The following is a 21,497-nucleotide window of genomic DNA, read 5'->3' as shown; positions in this document are numbered from 1 at the left end:
TACGAATTAAACTCGGAAGTACGAGTAAGGAGAACATAATTCTGGCGACAATTTTGCAGATTTGAAATTCTTAGTCTGTGCCTTCCGCGCGGTATACGCGAGTGATTGCGACGGTAACGGAGAGCCAGCCGGCGCGACGCGACGCGATGCTCCTCTCATCCTCTCATCCTATACATTCAGCCTCCTGCCCTGTGATCTCAGGGCGCCTGTGTTTCATCCATCCCTCTTGAAGTTAGCTAACAGCAGGATTCTACACAATATAGTCGTGATTGCAAATCCGCTCGTTATCGCCAAAACTGTGCTCAACCTTACGAAAACCAGCTCTCGCCCTCGAACACCCTCACTTCCACATCCTCCTTCTCTATCTATCATCTATTTATCTTTCTCTCACTATATGTGCCACCGTTCACCGCTTCTTTGATGAAACAAAACACTTTTCTTGAGTATAAATATTCATCGTCGATTTAGCATCGCGAAACTTGCTCGGAAAAACGAAAGGAAATTTTAGTGTAATTCAATGCAAATTCTTTGCATTTAAAGATGCTTATTAGCAGCAGTATTATTAACCTTACTGTTTCATTTCAGTCTATTTAACGCAAAACGTGCCCCATTCTCTTTTACCAATGTTTTATATAAAAACTTTTTCTTTGGAATTATTTTTATTTTGTCTGTTAAGATCTCCTTCTTTTGAAAGTTTACTTTTTATTTTTTTTTAACTTCTTTTTATCGTATTGACTTAAATGATATAATAGTATAGGAAATTCTAGCATAACAACAGGATTAAATTGATTATCAATTTAATTTGTGACGTAATTATTTCATCTTTGATTCTCTCTAAATTCTTTGGAGTGGAATTTTACTCTTAAGAATTCTACTCTTTTAGAGTTTCTCTTAAGAATTTTACTCTTTTAGAGTAAGTTTTTATTTTTAAAAGTACAATGTAAAATTCAATTTTAAAGAATTTAAAAAGTTGAACTTGCGTTTCAAGACTGATAGTAATCGGCGTGAGTTTGAAAAATTGTGCTTAAATTTACACAGAAATATTATTAAGAACCACGATTCTCAGCAAATGAGAAAGGCTTGCTTTTACTTGTAAGGAAATTTTTTTTTAATCGCAAACTTGAACAGCGATTTTTGCGTAAACACGCGAGGTAGATTTTAATTTGAACTATAACCGAAATATAGCAGAAACAGATTATTTATCAGCAAGAGAAAACGAATTGAACGACGCGCAATTAAAGGCGGCCTTACATATCATGCGTTCGATCGAGTTAAAAATTGCGAGAGTCAATAAATAGCATATTTACTTACACATGAAAGACGGAATGTATATGCGCAGGTCAAAACACACTTCTGTCAGTGAAGACGATCAAATATTAACCGGCAAAACATTCCGATGATTGCACAGGTGCGAGAAGATCGATTTCTGAAATTATCCCACAAGTTTATCTCTGAATGTTATCGGCGAAATCATCGGAGTATGACGGCTCATTGACATCTATTGGCGCAAAATCAATTGAAAATTATTATATGTAGAATAGAATAATTTATTTACTTTAGTTTATACAGCAAAAAGAGATTTGCTTTACGATTTTATCTCAACCAGATGCATTCATTCGAACCTCAAAATTATTTGACTAGTTAAAATCTCACACACACGCGTCGTCCTATAGTGAAGAAAAAGTTTAGTAATAATAATAATAATAATAATCTAGCTTTGGTGAAATAATTTGAATTATACGTTTGATTAATATAATCAAATATCTAATAATATCTAGCAATTATGGTAATAGTAACCAAATATAATAATAGAATAGTAACCAAGCGGTTACCAAATGGTTACTAAATATTATTAAATATTTAACTAAAGCCCTAACCCTATCTTCCATTCTTATCTTTTTAAATTAAAAATTATATAAAATTTGATCTATCTATCTAATCTGTGTGATGCGAAATTTTTTTACATTTGCTGTGCATCAGCATGATCTAAGATCACTAATATCACCATTCTTCGATCCTTTAGTTTTCGAGGATGGTCTCAACCTACTTGGAAACATCAAATGATTAAATAGCTCAGATAGTAGCAATTTCAAACTCAAACTTCAAATAGTTTAAACTTTCCGAATTGAAGGTATGTTCGAATTGTTTGAACTTACTTCAGATCCGATAACTCAAAATTATAATTCAAACCTAAATTATTTTACATATTAACGTAGAAAAAAAATTCGTGAAAAAATTGCTCTTTTGCTTCCAGTGCCTATTGCATTTCCAATCTTTTTTACTGTCCGAATTTCAGACATACCCACTTAACATTACGAATCGATAACAACTAAAGTTCGAACTGTTTGAACTGGATTTATTTTATTTTATTTTATTTTACTTCGCACAGACACCGAGCATATACATATAATACGTTCAAATCTTTTGTCTGAGCCCTAATCTCGGCGACAAAGGCCGCGGAACAATAATGGATGAGTTTTGGTAGTCGCATGCCGATGATTCTCGCTCACCTGTAATAGCACAGATCGTTTCGTCATCGTGCGGGAATGCCGTGGATTCGATCTGAGCGACGTTCGGGTTCACGCTGCCTTCTCTCCCCCGAGGGGACGATCGAGCGACGCTACTACACGCGATTACATCGGACGTTCTGTTGATCTAGCACGGGGGATACCGAAAAAATAGCGACGACGAACGGATTAAGACTAACGCGCTTAGCCGTCGAGCAAACACACAGAGCGCGTCCGTTTCTTCCCGTCGGTGTCCCTGCATTCTCTCTCACCCTGTATACAATTAAATCGCGCGCGCGTCCTACGCGCGTCGGGCCCCGTGTACGCGTCCGTGGACGGTGTTTCCTACGGGTGGCGGGATTTCTTCATGGGAACGCGTCGCTTCCGCCTCGCTCGCAGGTGCATCGGGGCCTAATAAAGCCGCACCGATGATTCAGCGCGATGCGAGTCGGCGCGGCGTGGCGCGGCGCGGCGCGGCTCGCGCACACCGATAATATTCGCGATAATTAGCGACACGAGAGATGCGACGCCGATAAAATCGTCTTTCGTCGATTGTCGATTGTCAGTTTCCATCGTGGGACCGCTAGCTTTGAAAATCGAGTCATGCTGCAGGCGCGGGAAAACAATTTCTATCCGTCCGTTCGCGATAATGGAGACGCGCAGAACGACGTGATCCTTTTTTTCACGGAGCACGAAGCGTCGAAGAATAAGATCTGTTCGTTTCGATTGAACTCTTTGCACAGTTCATTTTTTCTCTTTTTCTTTGAGAAAGGAAAAAGAGAAAAGGTGAATCGTGCAAGAAATTCATCTGAGAAGAATAGGCCTATAGAAACTCGTCCTTATACCGTGGGTGTACCGTGATGAAAATAGTATGTTTATTGAAAGTTTCTAACAAGCTTAAGCGTTGAGTAGATGTTTCATTGAATTTTAAAAACATTCATTGAATTATTTATGAGATAAAAATTTAAACATGGAATTCTTTATCAGATGTTTACGAATATGAAGTGCACTGCTAAAAATGAAAAGTTCATGTATTTTTAAGTTAAAATACCTTAAATTTAAACATTAAAATTAAAGTATTATACATTAAATTTAATGTATTCATAACTAAAAATTATGTGCCTAAAATTTAATACATTTTTGATAACATTGTGACAAATGTTTTTTTTACTGTATCTGCTTGAAATTTGCTTCTGTTACATTACCTTAAATTTTGCTGCCGATTTTTAACAATGTAATCACGCTGTTAAAAATTGGCATCAGAATTTAATAAAATGTAACGGAAGCAAATTTCAAGCAGGTACATTAAAAAACATTCAATGTACATTTAATGTAAATTTAATGTTTTCAAAAGTGCACTAAAAGCGTACTAATTTCATGCATAAGATTTTCAATATTGATACATTAAATTTAATGTGTAATTTAAAAATACATTAAATTTCATGACATTCTTAACAGTGCAGCTCTCAAAATAAAACTCTTCATAAATAGATATAAAGACAATCTCTCACTAACAATTCTCAGCAGAGTAGCACAGATCCCGCGTAAAGGAGGTCGAAACACAGCTTCGGGCGCATTGTAATCGTATCATTGGCCCTCATCGCGAATGATCATCGATAAAATCACAGTCGATGTGCTCGCGTGGGATCGCCCGGTCGGTCTGTGAGTCCGAAGTCACTGACGACTTCAATGGAACGGCAAAGATCGCAGGACACCGCAGACAGGAGCGTGCGAGATCGATATTATATTATGTAATAGCGTAAGGGCCACGTGTCGGGGCGTTCGGAGCCCTGGAATGAGATTCATTTGGTCTCACACCGCCCGGATCTCTCGATTGTCGGGTGAGCTCGACAGTGCTCGAGAGAAAGAGAGGAGAGGAGAGAAGTTCGCCGAGAAACGCGCCGCTACACGTGGGTTTCATCCCTCTCGAGTCAATGTTCAACAATGAACCGCACCCCGCGCACGCGGTGGTAGTGAACTGTAATCCGATTATTCCTCTCGAATCAGCGAACATGACCCGCCGCGAGCCTACTTTCGTCTCTCGCGTCGACAGGGTTTTATATATTGTCGTTGATACCACGAGATACATCATCGCTGAACTCTTTTTTCTTCATATGACGAAGTCGAAAACAAGTGTGTATACGGAAAGAATGGTTTTGCTGAAGTAATTAAAAATTTAGCTAGATACAGATCTGAAAATAATTTTGTTAGACCTCAAAATAATTATGTAGGACACTCAAGTGTGTTAAGTAATGCTGTAAAAAAACTGACATTTTAGCAATCAATTTAAGCATTTTACATCATTATTTTAATGGTCCAACAAAATTATTTTTATTTTTAGATTTGTTGATTCTTGTTATCTAATTAAATTTTCAAATAATTTAGCAAAATCGTTTCTTTCTTGTATAACAAAGAGAGAGAGTAAAAAGAAAAAAATGTTAAAAAGGGAAATAAAAGGTACATCTACATTGAAAAAAGTCTGCTGGCAAAAAAAATCTTACCTCAAGTAAATATATTTTCTTAAATTATAATTTATTAATTTAAAAAAATAATTACTTGTAACAATATTTTTTTTATTCCAATGAAATATTATCTTAATAAAAAAATTATTGTCTTTGAATTAATAAATTTTATAATTCAAGAAAATGTAATTACTTGAGACAAAATATTTTTTATTACCGTGTGATAGTAATAATAAAGCCTATCCTAGCAAAAATAAAAATCGGAACAAATGTAAAGAAAGAGTGACAAAAGTTTTTAGTAAACTTCTAGGAAGTGAAAATTACATTAACAAAAAACATTAACTGTTCTTTCATGTTTTACTGTCAATTTTCGCTTTCTAAAAGTTTACAATTTAACTTACGCTCCAATTTTCATTTTCATTAAGATAGATACTGGTTACTAAACTTTGATGAAATTGTTTCATTCAAATGTTTGAATCGTTTGGTAATAATTACTAGTTTCAATTATATTAATCTTACATTTGATTGAAATTTTATTTTAATGAACTATCATCTATAGACTTGATTATTACTTGACTTTTTTCGATACAGATATACGAAACATATTCCTAAACATCGTGGTCTCCTTATTGAGTCATTTGCATGGATCGGAGATCGACGATTACTTTGACTCGAAGTGTGCTCCCGCCTCGTTTTCGCCTCGTGTCGTCGAGAGAGTCGCGGATAAGACCGCGAAGCAGCCGATCGCGCGATCTGAATGGGGCTTATAGGTACAACGCGGGACCAGCTTGGACAAACAAAGAGGTGCGCGCACGCCAAATTAGTATTTAAAAATATGCGCGCCTATAGATGCGGTTTTCGTGTCGCACGCTCCCCAGCACCTCCCATAAATATGATAACGCTCTGTGTACGGAGATACGCGAGAATCTATAATTCTCAGCAGCCTCTCTTAAGGGCCCTAATACCATACGTATCCGCGAACGGTAACGATAGCGACCGTCTCTTTACTCGTAAAGGGACCATGCTACATCGACGACGGCACTTTAAAAGTTCATTAACCCAGGTGGTGAATTTGAACGGAAGCTCAAGCTTCGGGTTCATTCAATTATCAAGATCTGTTGAATATTTTTGTTCAGAATTGCCACGTTAAAACATGAATTTAAAACGAAGACCGACAAACTCCGCGACCCCATAATTATTTATTATTACATTTTGAATTTTGTTGAAGAAAATATTTATTTTTTATTTTCTTTCCAATAACATATTTGTAATTTATTTTTTCTTTTGTAGCACACATATAATAATTTATTCACTTCAACTTATATGCCAAGAAGGGAATCTTGATTTACAATTTTACTTTAAACATATACTTTCTATCTTGTTACAGAAACACTTATGTAATATTGATAATTGTACATCGCAAAATTTTAGACCGCAAGAGATTTACTATCTTCTCTTTTAAAAAGTTTGCCAACTTTTGGCTTAGAATAAAAAAAAGTTGACAGAGATTACGCCTGTTAAAATATCGTGCAGAATTGCTCTATTCGCCTGGCAGGGATTCCGCTTCCTCAATCCTCTCCCGTATCAACCGGCGGAAAAGTAAAATGGCCGTTGGCGTACATCGGCCGTGCTCTTGTTGATCGATAAAAGCGTCGCGACGCTGGGCGTGTCCGTTCCATGCCGCCTCCGCCAACGCCCCGCGAATCGTCGCGAATCTCCCGGAAATTTTACGGATAAGTGGTCTCGGCGAGAAGGCCGGATTTCCCAGCCGCCAACAAGGTGCCTTACTCTCAAAGCGTCGTGAAAGGAAGACGTCGAGATCCACGAAGAGGCGAAGCTGACGGTTCCCAAAGTGTCACGTTAATCGAGTATTCGCGTCTATACGACGCCGTGTAGGATGTAGACATCATATATATAGGACGATTGATTTTGTACCGTGCAATCTCTCTTTCGTTCTTCAACTATATCGCAAAGAGACTTTAAGGGGATTACAGATAAGTGTACGATCCGCTGGTGTCTCGTTTCGGGTAACGAGTCGGCGAAAGGTCGATTCTTTTGCGTCTACCCTACGACAAATCGCACGACGTCGGCACTTTTCGGAAAACGGATATTATTCTCCTTCGCCCGCATTTAATTTTATCTTCATTGAACCGATGTTCGTAGACGTTAGTCTACTGAGCCCGTCTCAGTGAAACGATCTCTCTTTTTCCTCTTCTCCTTCCTCTCCTCCTCCTTCTCCTCCTCCTCCTCCTCCTCCTCCTCGTCCTCCTGTTCCTCCTTCTCCCACACCCGCTCCGCGTTCTCTTTATTTCTCTGTCAACGTAGCCGCGGAGACGCAAACGGCAGGATCCCGAACGAAGGAGCGTAAACGGATTAAGAGGGTCCTGCCGGATGACTAAGTTTTAGCCAGACCAGCGCCGGCGCCAAATCCAATTTGATCTTAACGTTAACTCGATCCCGCGTACGGTTACACGCTGAATTAACCGTCGTTGACAACCATGAACCGCTTGGCTCAAAAGTATTCCTTACGGACCTAACGATGTGTGCCAACAAGTGGCGCGCGTATCAATACCGATCGCGTCTACGAATAACAGGCTGGATCCGTAAAACGCGAGCGATCCGAAGTTGCGACCGGCAATCGCGCAGTCAACATTAAGCTCCGTTATCGGAAAAGGGTTTCGCACCCGTCACAATCGACGTAATTAAAACGAATTAAGGAAATCGCTTCCTGGCTAGCGACCGTACCTTCGCCGTTCTCGCGAGACAGGGTTCCTCTACTTAAGGACGATTATCGGCGAAGGGCTAGTAGGCCCGGAAGATCCGGCAAAATTGGGGAGAGCAGGGTGAGTTCGAGTCCGAGCCCGGGTTCGGTTTATCGAACTGGAACAACAAGCGGCAATCAGGCATAACTCGATCATTTCATTCTTCCGTGCCTTCCTCCCTTCGTCGCCGCGTTACGACGGTGTACGACGCGACGCCCGCGCCAGCGAGATACACAGGCGCCACATCACGTACACCAATCCGCAGCGGCCGAGGCATCACCCCCGCGTTCTTCCCCGAAGAGAGGAGCGTCCCTCTTTCTCTCGAAGTCGAAACCCTCGTATCCCTCATTCTGACGAAATCGAGAATTCCAAATCCCAAATCCCAAACATCTCCCTGGAGTTGCGCGCGGTACACGCGAGCGGAATATTTTTCGGGGGAGGGATTGCGGCTCTGGAAGGGTCGTTATTGAAGACGCTGCAGCTCGCCGGATGCCGGCACTGTCGCACAAAGACCGGGGTAACAAATTCTCCCAGCACTTGTTCGCGGTGCAAGCTTGTGTGTACATGTACGTACGTGCGCACACGTAAATACCTTCCAGTTTGAACACTACACAAGTTTACCTCGCGTCGTCCCGCCCGGTAAATATGCACCCTCGACCGGTGCGGGCGATTGATCAATTTTGGCGAGTATACATCGGTCGCGGACCGACATTGGACCGACGCGAAAAAAATGTGCAGCCTCGTAATTTCCGCAAAGACAATTGCAGTTGACGATGGTTACAAGTAGCGTTAGGATCAAATCACGCTAGCGATTGTTGATTGTGATTAAGAATAATAGGAATGTATGGGTCATATCTCAAAACATTATAAAAAATTTCAAAGAATACTCTATAATAGTATTACGTTTGAATGTCTGCATGTAAAATTTAAGCATAATTCACTTATTGGTTTAAAAGTTATTTAATTTTTGATTTTTGCATAAAATCACATTTTGCAGTACTTGTTTGCAAATGTGATGGGGAAATAGCAATTGAATCAAAATTTTTACATATACTAATAAAACGTTAATAAATGTTTGCGCAAAAATTTATTTAGATCCACTTTCTTGTTTAAAAATTATTTATTTAAAACTGCAACAAAATATAATAATTTTCACTGCAAAACCATTATAAGTAAATCAAATTTTTCATTGTTTTCTTAGCTGCCAAAATTCGGACATTTGCGACCAAAATTTTTTGTTATTGATTAAGAAAAAAAAAGGATAAATCTAGAGAAGCCTTCAGTTTTTAATTTTCAATAACTTTTAGTTCATATTGTGTAGCCAAACATCTTTAAAAATTGATAATTTACAATTATACAATCACACTTGGATATAGCAATTGTGCCTGTTAAAAACACTCATATTTTGTAATGAAATTATCAGTTGATATTTATTATGCTTGTAGAATACAGTGAGAAATATGTCAACAGAAGAATATATTTAGCTGCGTCTGTCATGTGATTGAATCGCAATACTTCATTGGCTACGATTGATTGCTCATTGAGATTGACAATAATAAAGTAGAGCATTTTTTTAAACGACAGTCATTAATCAATCGATGATTAGTTGATTGAAAAATTATCACTGATCACAATAGGCAATTCAATCGACAATCGCTGGTACTCTCTAAATCTAGAGTGAAATGTTACTTTAAAATTGCACCTGTGCAATATTTCAAGTCATTTTTCACTCTACGAGAGTATGATATAATCTGTCCAGAATAAATGCTAATTCTAAACTAACATTGAAGAAAATTCAACAAGTTGGAGTAAGACGAATTAAAATTAAAATTATTTGATTGGTCAAATTCTTCAATTAACCTTTAAACGAGACTATATACGATCGCCGATCCCTAAAAGGCCAGCGAGATTCAATTTGAAAAGCTTTCGTTCAAATATGATTAAGTATTTCGCTGCTTCTATTATAACTTTCATGGATTTCTATTTCTCTAGAAATTCATAGGTTACTCCTATTACTTCTTTCCTTTGCGATCATTCTCTTTACGATTAGTTACATTTTTTGATTACGCGATATATTTCGGATTTACTTCAGTTCCGCGCAGCTCCGAAACTTTCTAATCCTCGCAATATCCGCGCGACGTTAAATGAACTATCGACAATCGAGTTAGGCGGATACCGAATGACCTCGGGCTTAGGATCCGCCACGATTCTCCTTTTACACGGTTCCCTCGCACCATGCAACATTATTCGGTCCACTTGTCGGCACCCCTCGGTCGAGCGCGCTGCCCCTATACGGGGTTTCTTCCCGCGGCCGCCCCTCGTAATCCTGTTACCGACCTCCACGCACCTACGCATTCGCGTAGTGTGCCCGCGCGAGTGTCCCTGCTCCCTCGCGCTTTGTGTGCCAAAAAATAGCGTGCCCTTGCGAACTCTGCTCGATGTGTATTCATGAAACGAATCAACGGATGGGGCGACGAAGATCGCCAACGCTTCTGTATAAAACTAAAGCTCTGCGGAGACTATGTGAAATGAATTTCAATCAAATGTTTAGCTAAAATAATCAAAAAATGCTCAATAATTATCTTAATATTTAGTAAAAATTATTAAATATTATTTATTATTTAATAAAAATTTCAATATTTGTCAAACGCCGCGGTTACTAAGTATTACACTAAATATTTGGTTATATTAATAAAACATTTAATTGAAATTATTTTACTAAAGCTATCATCTAATCTTGATTATTATAATCAAATTCTGTTCTTCATCCCCTAACATCTCAATTTTGACAAAAATTGAGTCATGTTTCTCAAATGATCAATTCAATTGTAACAGTGTATAATTCGTGCCACACGTATAGGTGACTCCGTTTCGTCTCTCGACGTTTGAGATCGTGTTAACGACGGGACAATTGATAGGCCGTCGATACGACGGTAAAAGAAAATTCGGAGATACGAGCGCGCGATTGTGCGTTAATCAAGCCGCGATCGGCGCGAGGCATCAAAGGGCGTCCGATCGAATTGGAAATTCATTGCATGCAAATCACAAGGAGAGAAATTTATTTCCTCCTTTATATCCGCGCGATCCCTCCGCTTCTCAATCGTTTCTTTCCCTGCCGCTCTCCTCCTTCCTTCCTTCCTGTCAAACCGAGCTCGTAGCCGCAAATTAGCTGCTCACGCGGCGGCTAAAAGAAAATTAAAAGAGGGTTCCCGCCTCCCGGCAACCCCTTCTTCCTCTGCCTCTGCCCTCGTTCTCCCTTGTTTTTAGCGTCCCGAGAGGCGCGGCTTCCTCCTCACGAAATTTCAGGATCCCACCACCATTTTTGCATCACGCGGCTGCCATGCTCGAGACGTTGGGTAGGGATCAGACGCGGATGACAAATTTATAACGTCGCATAATTCTGGATATATCAAGACTCGAGGTAACACTATACAAAATAACACCGTGCGTTGTACTCTTGATGATTCATCATGATCGTCCGCGATTCATCGCGACGTACGACAACACACATGAAACATGACAGTAATATATACAAAGGATTCCCGCAACGACAATTTTTATTCTCCCTTATCGTAACGATCGAAGCACGTGTTAATTACGCGTGTCGCGACGGCACATGCATGAAAAGTCGCCTAATTAAGTAACGCGAGCGACGTGGAAAAAAATAAAATAAAATCGAGTGAAGCGGCGGTCTGATGAATGATCGATTGTCCGCGGTCTCGCGTGTACCTCGCGCAATAGCTAATGCGAGCCAACGCGTCAAAGCTATACAGGGAACGCGATATGCCGTACGCTACGCGAAGATGGGAAAAGTTAGAGAAATGGGACTACGCGCGGGAGGTACGCTCATGAGGCGTTCCCAGGGTTGGGAAAGTTACTTTTTTAAAAGTAACTCGTGGAAGTCTCGTTACTAATGCTTAAAAGTAACTCCGTTGCCATTGTCTTTACTAAATAAGTGAAGGAAAAGAAAGTAATATGACACCCATTTTCATTTTATTGCAGAATTACTTTGTTTAAAATCAATGTTTTATATTGAAACTTGAACGATTAACATTCGTCAAAGTGTTGTTCAACAGATTCTAGACTCAAATAAGTAATGGAATATTTTATAATTTTTTAGCTTTTGCTTAAGAAATAATATTCAAAAACGAAATGGGGTGCCAGTTAGCGTCTTTCCTCTAATAAAACATCATTGAAACATAAAAGATAGGAAAAGTCGCAAAGTCACGTCTTTTTACATCAATGGTCGAAAGATCGTCACTGATCTGTGACATCAGTCCGTCATTTTAACATCATCATAATGGTCATTTTCGGCCATTCTCCGACCAAATTCTTACGTCACATTTTGACATATGTCTGTTAGCGGGGCCGATTCTGTCACGCCGATTCAGAGCCGGGTGGTCTGTTATTACAGTTGTAAGCGTCGAACTTAATCCGTCCCCGATCGTCGACGCGGAGCGCGGAGGATACATTCATCCCCCGTTGTGTGCCCGGTAATCCCGTAAAGATGCAAATTCCCGCCGTGTCTCACCGTCGAGCGGACGGGAAGAAGAACGGACGACGTACATGCGCGCGGTCGGATTTAACCGCGGTGTATTCCGCTGCACGCGTAATAGGGGGGACCAGGGTGGTCCAGAGGGAGAACCCGAGAGAGAAAGAGAAAGAGAGGCGGAGTAGTTACAAGCGCCGGGTTGCAGCAGTCGTAGTCGGCTAGCACGGGGGTGTAATGTGCTACCCACAGGCAAATATTCGCAGATGTGAGCCGAGAGCAACGAAAATTCGGCTTTGCAGCGCTCATGCCACGGTGGTACCAGCTAACAGGATTTATTTGTATCTACGTGTACGTACCGCGTTCCGCATTTCAAAGCCCTCTCTCTCTCTCTCTCTCTCCCTCCCTCCTCCCTCTCCCTCCTTTCTCTCACTGTACCCGTCGGGGTGGATTATGTGTGGTGTACAGCGCAGCGGGTTCATGCTACACATCCGCACGCAACATACATAGAAATAGAGAAAGAGAGAGAGAGAGACAGAGAGAGAACTGAGCTAACTAACGGGCTAGCAGTTCATTAGAGATCGCTAAACTCTAGGGCGGCCCGCTCCCTCCCACCCTCGCTTCGTAACGGGGGATGAGGATTTCATTATTGCGCGATATGCGTTTCGTTCGGACGTGAGAGACAGCCTCTCGCCGAATTTTCGCTAAGAGCACGCCGAATCCTGACGCGCGCGCGCTGACGCATACATACATCAGCTCGCACGAGCACGTACGATCGCACGTAGAACTACCGAAGGGAGGTATCGATTCTGTTGAATTGAGAGAGGACGTGTGCGTTTTCCTCGTGTGCCGATATCCGTGTCGCGCACAGCCGGAAACGTCGCGGGCGGAAACAAGGCCCCCCGCATACACGCGGGGAGGGATGAATGAGGCGGCGAAGACCAAAGGAATCCCGATCCTCCGGAGAGCGGAGGATCGATCGCGCGGCGACGCGACGGTTGTCGGTGTAGATCGTCCGTCGATCGAATGCCGATAATCTACGGATCGGCTCTCTCTCTCTCACGGCCGGATGGCAGCGAGTTATTATGTAATGGGACAACGTATGCGGCAATATAAAATCGGCTTCGTAACGTCGTGACGCGCGCGTCTCTCTCTCCGCCGCCCGCGCGGCATGAGAGAGGTAAAACCCGTGTACAATGTACGAAACGACAGATAGACGCGCACGCTGAGTGTATCCACCGGCACAAATAAATGATTGAGATCCTTGATACGTGGGACCACCAACGAATAGGAGATAGCACGCCGTGGCACGGTACGGTAAATTAACTGTAAACAGTGCCCGATGTGTCGCGCCCACGATAGCATCTTTTGACGTCGCGTCGCGCAGCTAAAACGGTTTGATAGAGACAGCACGCGCGCGCGGCTAAAACGGCTTGATAAAGAGAGCTATGCATCATCACCCACCGCACCGCACCGCGCCGCGCCGCGTCGCGAAAATTTTTCGGACGCACTGCTGGTAGGAACCGAGGAATCGAAAGCTTTTCACGTTTCAGCGCGCGAAAGAGCGAGACGCGCACGATCGATCGCCTGTATTCCCTCTCGCGATTCCCAAGTCCGTATTAGGCCGCGCACGAATCTATCATATCCCGAAAGGCGTGCCGAAGCCCTCCTTTGAGAGGTCAGGATCCATCAATCCAAGCTGTATGCAGACGCACCACGGGACCACCGCTGGGAACGCTGGTGAACAATCTGCCGAGTCATCCCCGCCCGATCTTGGCACATTCGTCAAACCCTGGTGGCTTCGTGTGTCACCTCCTCGGGCTCCGATGTCGGAGAAGTCCGAGAATTCGTGAATTCGAGCACAAATTCGAGCCCCGCGCCAATGGTGTAACCAAAACTATCGGACCTTTGCGTGGAATTTGCTACATCAATCATACTTTCATATTTTCGAAAATGCGTTAAATCGTAAGTGACGGGCGGTATACTTTTAAAAGATATTTTGGGATTATTTAGATCGATATTCGTAGTCTTATTTAAAATCGTCTTGAATACATTCTTAAGATGTCGTAATTCAATTACAGAGTTGTTAACATTTTATCCCAAACAGACCTTTTACGTTAATAAATACATCTTTTTACATTTAACCAATACATCTTTTTTATGATGTAAAAACGTTTATAAAACGTTTATAAAACATTTTTAATGTCTATTTAAATTTATTAAATCGTTGAAATGTTTATAAAAATGATATTTTAAACTAAAAAATGTTAAAGGAGAAATTCGAAAATGTTTATTAACAGTTTATTAAACGGTTTTAAAAATGTATCAAAAGATGAATAAAACGAATCGATTTTTGCTCTCGTTAGTAAAAACAGTATGTTTTTTTGTAATTTTAATTACTGAATCTGTGTGTGATTCTGACCTTCAACAAATTTTAATTTGTCAAAAAGTAGATATTAAAATCTAACTATAAAGCTAAAAAGCATCCCAGGACCGTAAATTATTATTATTATTGAGCTTTACGAACGTATTTATTCGTGTTTTCCTATTAGTAAAACATAATAATGTTCTTATCTCTTATAGTTTATAATCTTTTAGTAAAAAATAAATAAATGAAAAATTATTAATATTTAAAAACAAAGGCATTATCGATGAGAACTATTTTAAACTACCGTGATTACGCACTTGAGCGTTTGTCCTTCACTCCGCGAATAAAAATCGATCCATTTTACCCATTGTCCTTTTAAACGTTCATTTCTTCAGCTTAAACGTTTGAAACTGATTTTTTTGTTAAACAATACTTTTTAAACTGAACTTTGTTGCGTGGAAAGATATTACTTAACATCATGAAATCAGAACAACTATAATAAATACCGGTCTTAAATGTCTCTCTATTATTTTTTTCCCAAAGTATATAAACGAAATATAGTGTAATAATCGAGAATCGCTTGGATTCCGCTAGTAATAAGAAGAACGAGGATCTATCCTCGGGCGATACGTAAACTCTGATGAATTCCCGACGTCGTCTCGACTACCGCCGAGAAGACAGCAGCCGTCTCGGCGCGTATATTCTTTAACGATCGCATCAACAATCATAAAATCCGCGGATCTCTGATTAGCCGAGAGACGGCGGCGAGAAGGATGGCCGAGGTAAATTTCGAGCTTTAACCCTGATGACGGGGGGCGTGTTTACGGTAGATATATCTACTGTCGCCTAGTTTTTGTACGGTTTTATAGAGCTCGCGGCTCCTGGATCCTCTTATTCTTCATTAAAGCCTGATTGCCGTCAGGCCGCTATTACGGTCGCACTACTTGTCCGCGCATCGAAGATATTAGAGAACCCTCGCGGCATCGATGCTTTACCTCGGATTTTGTCCGAATTAATATTCACAAAGGAAGATCCAAGTATCTCACGGATTTTTTTAAAGTTCTATAGGAAGTTGAAAACTCACAGAGTTGAAAAAAAACAAACAGGAAAGCAGAAAAGAAGAAAAAAATCCTCTAACTCCAACCCTTTGACTTATTAGCACCTGAATATTATTTTCACATCAAATTCTATATCTTAATATCAAATTTTCCAAAATTCATGAGATATCTAGATCTCCTTTTGTCAGTAAGTCAGTTAAAATTGAAAAAAAAAAACTTTTGTCTCGAAAAAGCGACGATGATTTGCGGGCTCGATCGGAACCCGACCACGGACCTTGTCGCCGAGTCTCAGACGAGTCTCTGCGCGAATAGAGATTATAAATCAGATAATCAACCGCCATAAAAGTCCACCCACACGAACGCAAATGCTCTTTCTCTGGCGACCTCGCGCGACTTTTGTGCCCGGTATTCGAATCGCGCCTATCCTCAAAATCTCAAGATACGGCAGCGATTCGCCACGCCGAGGGTCCGAGCTGCGACGACTGGACGTCCAGTTCCCCAACAAAACAAGTCGGTGGTCATCGGTGATAAAGGGGAGCGCCGGTTGAATCGCGGCCTCCGTAATTTTCTATACTGTTTACACGTAGGGATGTCATTTCGAGCCATTTTTAATTTTGTGCGATGTAAACGGGGAACTTCTTTTCACACTGGAAGTACCGAGCGGCTATTATTGCTCGTTTTTATTTTTTAAATTAATATTGTGTTTCTTGTATAAAAAATAGAATTCCGAAATTCTTTGACTTTTTCAATAATTATGTCTTTGATACTGATGAGCTCTTTACATAATTATTTTGATGGTTCCACATAAAATTATTTTTTTATTTGTACCTATATACCTAGCTAAATTTTTAGATACTGCAATAAAAAAATTGTTCTTTCCACGTAATAATTTATTCATTTGATCTTTTTTTAGTAAGAAACGTTGATATTTCTAATGTTAACGCTCCCTCGATTAAGTAATAGTCTATTTTTCTTTGATAATAATTCCAGTATCTATCACACTGCGCAGACCGCGATAGAATGTTCACGCTGTTTCAGCGCGTGAATAACCGAGATGTATCCTGATTAATATTCTCGCCGCCGTTCGGGTCAATCATTCTACTTCGCGGAGAGTGAGACGAGATGAAATAAAATCCAGAAATTCGGTTTACTCTGCCAGGGAACGAGAGACGGCTTTATTAATCCAATAATGATCGTCGCTTTCTCTCTTTCTTCGGCTCACTCGCGAGTAGAATGAAGAACGCATATTTCTAGAAGGCTCGACCGTTTGCAAAGTAATCTAATTGTAGAGATCCGTATGGGATGGAATACGGCAAATACGTAAGCTTGACGGAGAGTTGATAACGGTTTCCTTTATTTTATAAACATAGTTCGAACGAGGCGTTTTATTACAAAAATAAGATTACAAAATGTAATTTCTTCTCTTAACGTATTGTGTAATTATTATGGCGCGTAAATGTGTGATACTAATCTATTGCGATGCGATTATTGCAAAAGTGATTCTGTATCGGCCAAAGAGGGAAAGCTTAAATCAGATTTCCCCCCTCGACTTTAAATTCTCATCTTATCATTAATTGCTTACGAAATGATTATCATATCTTCTGTATAAATTTACACTTCGACATCCTCAGCCAAATGTTACATTCCAATATAATATGTATGTACATAAACGCACTTTAAATATATCAAAAAATTTAACAAGTGGCAAAATGCTGTATGTAGATCTCAGTATTCTTAGTGTGTTGTGTATATATATACAACCGTTAAATGTTTGATATAAGATCGGCTATCAGCTCGAATGTCTACATGATATTATAATTGATATCTTTATATTGCATTTTTTTCTCTCTCCCCGGGAATGACGATGGTATATAAAATTACGTTTTACGATGTATCACGTATATAGTTGTAATAAGTCAAAAAAAAAAGAAGAGGAAGAGCATGATATTTGATGATATACGAGAAATTGCAGCTTATTCGTTCTTAATTCTTGTTCTTAAATAATCATTGAGAAACTCAGAAAGTCTTGCCTGCTAAGGCAGCGGCCTTAGAGAGCACGATCTGGATATCCATCGAAGGAAAATTCTGTACATAAAACATATTATTTTTGACATAGTGAGCCTCTTATTAGTCTAAAATTTAAATAAAAATATTAAAAAATATAAATGCACATTATCATTGCTACAACAATAATATAATTAAAATAAAAGAACAAATTTTCATAGCTTGAATGTTTAAAATCATTCAAATCTTGTCAAATTTTTGATGTAAAATTAATTATAAAAAAGTAAAAGTATCACAGCTCTTCATTTAATGTACTAGAGTATCATCAGAATTCTCTTTGTTTTTGCCAACAACTCAAAAATAACACTTTTTGAATTATGTCGTTACAGTAAATAAGCGATATATAATAACATATTTATATCTCACCTGCAAAAGTTTAACATTTGCAGCAAAATCACCGGCCAATAACTGGTCCCTCAATAATCTAAAAATACGTACACACACATGTGTCACAGGAGAACGACAAAAATTGTTGATAAAAAGAGGATAAAATATATTCACTCACAGGATCATGGCGCAGCAGATATGTATGAGGAAACTGAATCTGTTCTCATCGGCAAACAACGAGTCCCATATCCTCATAACATCCGGCAGGGGAAACTCTTGTGAAAGAAGAAGCGTCAACCATCTTGTTTCCGGCATAGGAATAATGATAATAATGAAAATTACGAATATGACGAAACATTAATATGACAATCATCGATATACTCTCTAAATTTTTGGAGTGGAATTTCATCTAAAAGAGTAGTATTCCATTCTAAAAATGTGGAAATCCTGCCACTCTTTATAAAGACTGGCAGGATTTTCACATTTTTAGAGTGGGATTCCACTTCAAAGAATTTAGAGAGTACTATACCTAAAGCTGTAATATTGCGGACAGAGCTCTTGCTGATGTAAACGCGACCAAATATCAGGATCATTAGCTCGAACTTGATTGGTTAATTTACTCATCATCGAATTAATTCCAAATTCAGCTTCATCCAATGTTTTTATAAAAAAATCACGTATCTCGGCCATCAAATTAGTAAAACAGAAAAAAGTGTCCGCCTCAGCATGTTCTGTGAAACGAAAGACGTATAACTATTAGCAATACGGCAAATACCGTTTATGCATCTCGAATGCTCTCATATCAGTTGCAATCATAATACACACTTCTCCATGTAGGATCCGGATCGCAAGCAAATGCATGATATATAGGTCCGACTATTTCATTCATTCCTTGCACATAACCCTGGCCAGGATTCAGCTTGGCGTACAAAAAGAGTATTCTTTCTAAAACTTCCCAGTGTGCTTCACCACCTTCTGCCAATGGCGCGTAATCCTCTGAAGCCTTTCTGACAGAAACCGCTATCTAACAGATAAAATATAATAATACAGCGTGATAACGTGAGCCATATCTACAAAATGTTATGGAAGTACTTCACTTTCTGTTTACAATACGCCAGATATAAAAATATAAAAAAAAATGTTTAATGTTATCTTAAGTAGAACATATTACTCTACTTGCATTTATAATACCTGCTGCTTTCCACATCAACGTAAGGGCAAAGATAAATAAAATCTATTAATAAATTTAATAAGAGTGAGCAATGAAAGCTTTAATCGTTTGTAGTTTTTTACCTTGGTCACTCCTAAGCCTTTTCTTTCGACATTGGCACTTTTCAGCACTGTGTGTTGAACTCTGTGATGCAAACGTTGTTGGCCGTTAGCGTTTACTATCTTTTCACATGGATAATCAGTACCTTGTTGAAAAAATGATATGTCTGGACATAAACGCCTGTACAAGTAAAATTTATTTTCGCTTATTACAAATAACATTAATTATTTACTTAAAATTTTCTTTTGTAAAAGAATTCCTGAATTTTTCAAATAAAATTGATTTTGTTTTTATATCAATTTTATATGTTTACAGAAGGAAAGCTTCTAGAATGTTTACATAATTCGATAATTACCTAACATCTTTATCAATCTGAAGTAAAACTTCGTTATCTTTGAAGTACGTCTGCCACTTGCTGTCTGGATTTAAATTAAGAGGATGATCGTGTAACGTCACATCGACTCTCTCTTTGTCATCGGTATTTGATTGACCAGGCATAACAATGAGGTCCTCTGCGAAATCACCAAATACAAGAATATCATACATAAGTTTCAAGCATCTAATGTCCATTTCTACCAATGTAGATTACTTTAATCTTTTAACTTTAATCTCGATTAATTTATTCTTTATCTTTTCCTAATTTTTAAAACTAGAAAAAGATACTAAATCTTTTAGAATGAAACGCCACTATAAAGCTTAATGTCATTATAACGTCACTGTATCTAAAGTCGATTCTTACTTAAAGATCATCTTAAGATGCTGACTGGCGACTGGTTGATGACATCTTAGGACAGTACTTAAAAAATGATAAATATAAATAATCATAAATATAAATCATAAAACATGAAAATTGAGCTTGTGCAATTTTCAAGTAACTTTTTTTACTTTATGAGATTTAGAAAATAAAATATAAATCAAAAGTAAATTAACTGAGATTAAAATTAATCTACATCAATAGAAATAAACATAAATTGTTTTCATCCTACAAACGATACAAAATTCTCTCACCGATGAAGGTATTGTACAATTCCCTTTTGCGTTTTAAAGTCTCTAACCAATTGGATTTTGTCGGTGGCAGATAGTTCAACAACAGCTTCCAGCATAGGGGTCTCAGACCACCGGGCTCGTCGGGTATACCTGAAATAAGAAAAGAGATACAATAGAGAGAAACGTGTGCAAAAAAAGATAAACACAATATCAAAATCGTGAAGGAAGATTTCACATACGTGCAACATTGGGACATAAGATGTCTTTTAGACATCTTATTGGCTTACATTTAAAATATGTTTTCAATGATTTTAGTATATTGTAAATACGAGTCATTATCTAAAAATATTTAAGATGTCTTAGAACAGTATTCATAGTCCAATCTTATTTCAAGATCATTTTAGCTGGATGAGAGAATAATTATAGATTTTAATATTTTTCTCCTTTAAAAATTCCTTTAAACTTTACATCCTCCCAAAAATTCTCCTTATAAAAAAGAGAATAATTATAGATTTTAATATTTTTCTCTTTTAAAAATTCCTTTAAACTTTACATCCTCCCAAAAATCCTTAAAAGCTCAAATTTGAGGGAGTTTTCCCAACTCTGTTAAAACGTATTATGTTCCGATTTTAGACATATTTCAATGTCGTGTTGCCTGGAGTCAGTCGTACATGACATACCGTGGAAACATATTTTACTGAGGCTGGCCGTGTCAATCTCATCCGCGTCGAGAACGTCATCGAACTCGCTCAATCTGCAAACAAATCCGCGGGATAAACAGATGAACTCGTTGGAGTCCTTCGCGCGGGCACCTCACTCACCTCTTTCGCAGTATGCTCATTTTCCTCACGTCTGGCACATGTGACACCAAGCGGGGTGATCCAGCGGCGTGGGAGCTGACGCTGCTCTAATCGCGGCTCCTTATCAACATTCGGTGGGCGTGTGACACAACGACGGCAGCGGCAGTGGCGCGGGCGAGCGGGAGCGTGTACGAACACGATACAGCGATAACCCTTTTTTTCATCATTGACAGTGTGGCCTATCGGCTCGACGACGACCGCCAATGTTTTCGAATCGCGCTCTCCAGACTCCACGCACGACCAGCTGTAGCCGCTAGCGATGGCCGTTGACTCCAATCAACTCCTATCGTCGGTGGATATCGATGCCTCTCTACCCCTGCTGATCTCGATATCTCGGCATCGA

The 21,497-nt window shown here is 39.3% G+C and overlaps 1 protein-coding gene across 3 annotated transcripts; it reads right to left on the bottom strand.

The window, feature by feature from the left end:
- Positions 1-16,978: 16,978 nt before the first annotated feature.
- On the bottom strand, positions 16,979-21,437 carry LOC105201002 (TBC1 domain family member 13). Of its 3 annotated transcripts, none has more exons than XR_003269379.2 (11): positions 21,116-21,437; positions 20,975-21,048; positions 20,316-20,444; positions 19,663-19,819; positions 19,331-19,487; positions 19,229-19,231; positions 18,863-19,061; positions 18,567-18,768; positions 18,216-18,312; positions 18,077-18,134; positions 16,979-17,731 (listed from the first exon to the last, which is right to left on the bottom strand). XR_003269379.2 is itself a non-coding variant. In XM_026140255.2 (11 exons), exons 1-11 carry the CDS (start codon positions 21,133-21,135, stop codon positions 17,663-17,665), a joined length of 1,191 nt encoding a protein of 396 aa, XP_025996040.1. In that variant the 5' UTR covers positions 21,136-21,437; the 3' UTR covers positions 16,979-17,662. The 3 variants fall into 3 exon arrangements, 2 of the variants coding, with proteins under 2 accessions (XP_025996040.1, XP_011167123.1); XM_026140255.2 differs by having other exon boundaries at positions 18,216-18,338; XM_011168821.3 differs by lacking the exon at positions 19,229-19,231 and having other exon boundaries at positions 18,216-18,338.
- Positions 21,438-21,497: the final 60 nt, after the last annotated feature.

This window comes from Solenopsis invicta, chromosome 3, assembly GCF_016802725.1.
Source record: "Solenopsis invicta isolate M01_SB chromosome 3, UNIL_Sinv_3.0, whole genome shotgun sequence".
NCBI lineage: Eukaryota > Metazoa > Arthropoda > Insecta > Hymenoptera > Formicidae > Solenopsis > Solenopsis invicta.
The sequence above is the reverse complement of the archived record's forward strand: the minus strand, read 5'-3'. Positions and strand labels throughout refer to the sequence as shown.